At 39.8% G+C, this 4,998-nt stretch overlaps 1 protein-coding gene across 1 annotated transcript; it reads left to right on the top strand.

Moving 5' to 3' along the window:
- Positions 1 to 580: 580 nt before the first annotated feature.
- LOC102207171 (CMRF35-like molecule 4) lies at positions 581 to 4,987 on the top strand (the record flags this gene model as incomplete). Its single annotated transcript, XM_005743712.1, has 3 exons — positions 581 to 688; positions 4,462 to 4,761; positions 4,962 to 4,987. Coding segments are annotated over exons 1-3 (366 nt in total), but the record flags the coding sequence as incomplete, so codon positions are not given.
- Positions 4,988 to 4,998: the final 11 nt, after the last annotated feature.

Below are 4,998 nucleotides of genomic sequence, written 5' to 3'. Positions count from 1 at the left end.
TGTTTAAATGTCAAAAGATAATTCTGGGCTAATCACACCTTAAGTCTTAGTAGTGTGGTTACAATCAGTGATATAGAGTAGCTTGGTAAATCTGTAATTAATAATTCAACTAATGAAATGAAATGACCAATCCTGATGCAGATCCTGATTTAATATATTAGTTTTATCCTTTTACAGTGTTTGAATGACAGAAAGAGCTGAGTAACTCAAAACTTTTGGATCTTTATGCAATTTCTTTAAGTGTATAATTTTGTTTTGTTTAAATGGCAAAAAGAAAAAAGAAAAACAAAAAAATCTGAGTGGATGGTTTAAGCAGTGTCACTGTGCTCTACAATTTTTATAATATTTACCAAAATAAACAAACAGGTTTATATCTGAAGTTTTTCTTGTAGTTATTATTTACTGACCTGTTACCTCTTGATTACTCATTGTGAGAAAAGCGCATGGGAGGGACATGCTGATGGTCATGGTTTTTGGGGAGAGAATCAGACAGAGGAAACTGATGAAAGACAGGAAGTGAAAGGAAAAAGAGGAACCCGTGAAGAAAAGCAGACTTGGTATTCATTTAGAAAGACTCGCAAGGGCAAAGAATCAGGGTGATTAAAGTAAAGCCCAAGGACGGTAACAAAAAGAAACCTTACGTGAAGCATGGAGATGACTGTGATCTTTGTGATATTTCTTTTGGAAGGTAAGTTTACTGTCCTCTTTTAACTGATCATTTTACAAAAACCTTTGCACATTTCATGGGAAATGCCTCATTTGCGTATTTAAACACAAATTTTGCGTAACAAAAATAATTATCAAAGTAGGATTGAGCGATAGTGAGAAACATCATCAAGAAATTCAAAGAGAGTCAAGCAGTACAGAATAATCCTGGCAGACACAAGAAAAGAAATCTTTCAAAGACTTCAAAAAGAAAAGAGATGTGGCTAAAGACCTGAAAACAACTGCCAAGAAATTAGTGAATAACTAAGTTGGGAACTGTAGTTTCAAAGAAGACAATCACTGCAAGGTTGCAGAACAAGAAATATCTTGATGCATGCTCAATCATCCAGGTAAGTAAATCCCCAAGAGTTGATTCTGTTCCTCTGGACGTAGTGTTTTCAATGGGAGAAACATTTGACTTCTTCAGTCTCAGTTGACTGCAGGTTTCCCAATCGTATAAACAGTACATTTGCATTATGACTGAAACTAACACCACTGAAGGAACAATGGGCTGGGAGGTCAGTTCCTTGATGATCTCGGGATGATCTGGCTCTAGAGTTGGCAGTTTGTCTTCTAATCGGAAGGTCGCCGGTTCGAGCCCTGGCTCCAACAGTCTCAGTTGTTGTGTCCTTGGGCAAGACACTTCACCCGTTGCCTACTGGTGGTGGTCAGAGGGCCCGGTGGCGCCAGTGATGTTGCACTCTGTCCGCGCCCCAGGGCAGCTGTGGCTACAATGTAGCTTGCCATCACCAGTGTGAATGACTGAATGTAGTGTAAAGTGCTTTGTGGCCCTTAGGGATTAAGTAAAGTGCTATACAAATACAGACCATTTATCATTTTACCATTTAATATGGAAATTCTCATGACCATTGATCAAAGATGACTGATCAAAGCCCATTGGTCAAAGGCCACTAATCAAAGACCCTCTCTCTGAATGAGTACCATTCAGAGAGAGTTGGGGAATGGCTACAATCACAGCATTGTAAGATGGCGAAAGATGTACCCTTTGCTATCCTACCCTGGAACACCATGAAGTCATTGGTTCACGTATGTGGATGACACCTGGGTGAAAATCAAATCTCAGGATGTTCCACAATTCACGGATCACATTAACTTGGTGGACCAACACATCAAATTGACCAGGGAGGACATGAAAAGTAGCAGGTTAGCCTTCTTAGACTGTGAGATTTCCATCACTAACGGGGGATATCTAAAAGCTGATGTGTACCGTAAACCTACGCACAAGGATTAGTATTTAAGATTTGACTCTCATCATCCACTGGAGCATAAACTGGGTGTCATCAGGACGCTACAACATAGAGCGAATACCACAGCGGCCAGGGAAGCAGAATCACATCAAGAAGGCCCTGAGTAAATGTGGTTATCCCAGCTGGACATTTGTAAAAGCTGAGAAGGCACCTAAAGAAAGTCGATCCAAGAGCGAAGGACAACAGCTGAGATGCATTTTTTCTAAACACCATGTCTCTGTGGCTTTTAAACCTTTTAAACCCAAAACACGCTTCACTAAAAATTGGAGAAACAGAGTAAAATAGTGTACGCTGTCAAGTGCCAGGAGGATTGCCAGGATTTATACATTGGGGAAACCAAACAACCTCTGGTGAAGCGGATGGCACAACACAGAATAGCTACCTTGTCAGGCCAGGACTCTGCAGTCTATTTACACCTACAGGCCAGTGGATACTCTTTCAAGGATGAGGATGTACACATCCTGGACAGGGAGGAACACTGGTTTGAGTGCGGAGTCAAGGAGGCCATTTACGTGAAAAGGGAAAGACCATCTCTGAATCAAGGAGGTGTCCTAAGGGTGCATCTTTCACCATCTTACAATGCTGTGATTGCAGCCATTCCCCAACTCTGTGTGAATGGTCCTCATGGCCTTTGATCAGTGGGCTTTGATCAGAGGGCTTTGATCAATGGTCATGAGAATTTGCATATTAATGATCAAGGAACTGACCTCCCAGCCCTTTGTTCATTCAGTGGACTAGTTTCAGTCATTATGCAAATGTACTGTTTAAAAGATTGGGGAAACCTGCAGTCAGACTGAAGAAGTTACTTTGTTTAGTGATGAAACTTTTCGCCCACTGAAAATGTTACATCCAGATGAATCAACTTTTTGAGAGAAAAAGGCATACTAAAATTCTGCAAAAGACACAGCTTCAAGACAGACTGGAGTATGCTACGGATAACCTGGAAAACCATTATGCATACTGTAAGTGTGTCCTTTGGTCAGATGAGACAAAACTGGAGTTCTTTGGCCACAGACGCGCTGCTTATGTTTGGCGGAAAATGGGACAGGCATACAATCCAAAGCCATCCTCACAGTGAGTATTATGCTGTGGGGATGCTTCAGTGTCTCTTAAATTGGGAATTTCATCAAGGTGGAATAAATCATGAGGAAAGAAGGAAGATTTGAAGATTGTTAAATAAAACCTCAAGCAGTCAGCATTAAAACTGGGTATTGGCTGTTGATTTGTGTTCAAACACATCAACAACCAAAAATAATCATATGTCACTTCTGCTGAAGAACTTCCTCCAGAAGATTAAATTGAAGGTTGTTGACTAGCCTGCACAAAGCCCTGACTTGAATCACATTGAAAGGCTGGGGGGTGACCAAAGTCCATAAGAAATATTAAATCTGGAGGTTAAATCTGGAGGAATTTGAGAGATTTCCCAAAGAAAAATAGCTGGAATTGCTCAACATAAGACTTATTGAAAACTACAAAAAAAAGACTGCAGGCCTTTATCCAGCAAATAAACAACTGACTATTCACATCCATCCATCCATCAATTCACTTCCGCTTATCCTTTTCGGGGTCGCGGGGGCTGCTGGAGCCAATCCCAGCTGTCATAGGGCGAGAGGCGGGGTACACCCTGGACAGGTCGCCAGTCTGTCGCAGGGCTAACACACAAAGACAGACAACCATTCATACTCACATTCACTCGCACATTCACACCTAGTGGCAATTTGGATAATCCAATTAACCTATCCCCACAAACTGCATGTCTTTGGACGGTGGGAGGAAGCCGGAGTATCCTCCCACCGACTATTCACATCATAGTGGCTAATAGTTTTGATTAAAAACTGTTAGTTTTTGGTTTGATTAAATAAGTTGTTTAATGAGTGCAAAGACCAAAAAAAAATGTAAGCATAGCATCTAGAATAAAACTATGTTGATGTTTGAAAAAACAAACTAACCCCAAAACCAAAAATAAGCTCCTTGTTTATTTTTGTACGTAAGCAAAATACTGAATATTAAACTCAGTGATAACAAATTTGCACATAATACTAAAAAAGGTTAATGATTAATGCAATGAAATATGAAAGTTTTCTTTTAACTGTATTTGGTATTATAGACATGGACTCTGTGCTGCTGGGGAGTAAAAAGGATTATATAGTATATCAAATGTAATGAATCATTTTTTCCACACTTGGTTCTGTATGATGCGTAAGAGAGGGCATATTCACAATATGGTTATCTCAGAAACAGAAAGCTCTGTCTTTTAGCTAAGAAGAGCTGCCTACCAACTATTCTTATTTTGTTTTTCTGCAACAGCCAATTCAACGTATGCTGGCTGAAAGGCGGTAGTCCTAAAGAGAAGACAGCAAAAATGGCTTCAGATAGTGGATGAACTACAGATAATACAGAGTATAGTTCAAATATATACTTCTGATTATAAACCACAACATGATCTGACTGTTGGTGCTCTGTGTGTGTGTGCTTGTGTTTTTTCTAGGATTATGGGAGACTAAAGCTATGTCAGTAACAGGAAACAAGGGCAGCTCTATCACAGTAACCTGCTCTCACTCCAACGCCTACTCCACCGTCAAATATTTCTGCAAAGGACAATGCACATATCAAGACATCCTCATAAGCAGCACTACCATTTCAAATAAAAAATACAAAATTGAAGATAAAGGAAATACATTCAGTGTCACTATCTTTGACCTAAAAGAAGATGACTCTGGAACTTACTGGTGTGGAATTGAACGAGTTGGTTTGGACACATATAATCAAGTAATCCTTACAGTTTTAGGTGAGTTGATTATATTCTGTACGTAAAGCTTTCATTATGTTATCTGTTCTGACTTTCAAGTTTCTTGTCATTGACAATAGTATTTCACAACAGGGTCTCAGATTGTGTTTTCTGCACCAGACAGTGAAAAAAACTGAAACACTAGCTCAGCAGAGCTGAGGCAAAATTAACTTACTTCACTTCTTGTTATTTGTGCACAGCTAACCAAGATAAGGCAGCCTATACACATGCTTCTCT

The sequence above is a fragment of the Pundamilia nyererei genome, unplaced genomic scaffold (assembly GCF_000239375.1).
Source record: "Pundamilia nyererei isolate P.nyererei 1_Seehausen unplaced genomic scaffold, PunNye1.0 scaffold00134, whole genome shotgun sequence".
Lineage (NCBI taxonomy): Eukaryota > Metazoa > Chordata > Actinopteri > Cichliformes > Cichlidae > Pundamilia > Pundamilia nyererei.
This window is presented reverse-complemented; position numbering and strand designations above follow the sequence as displayed.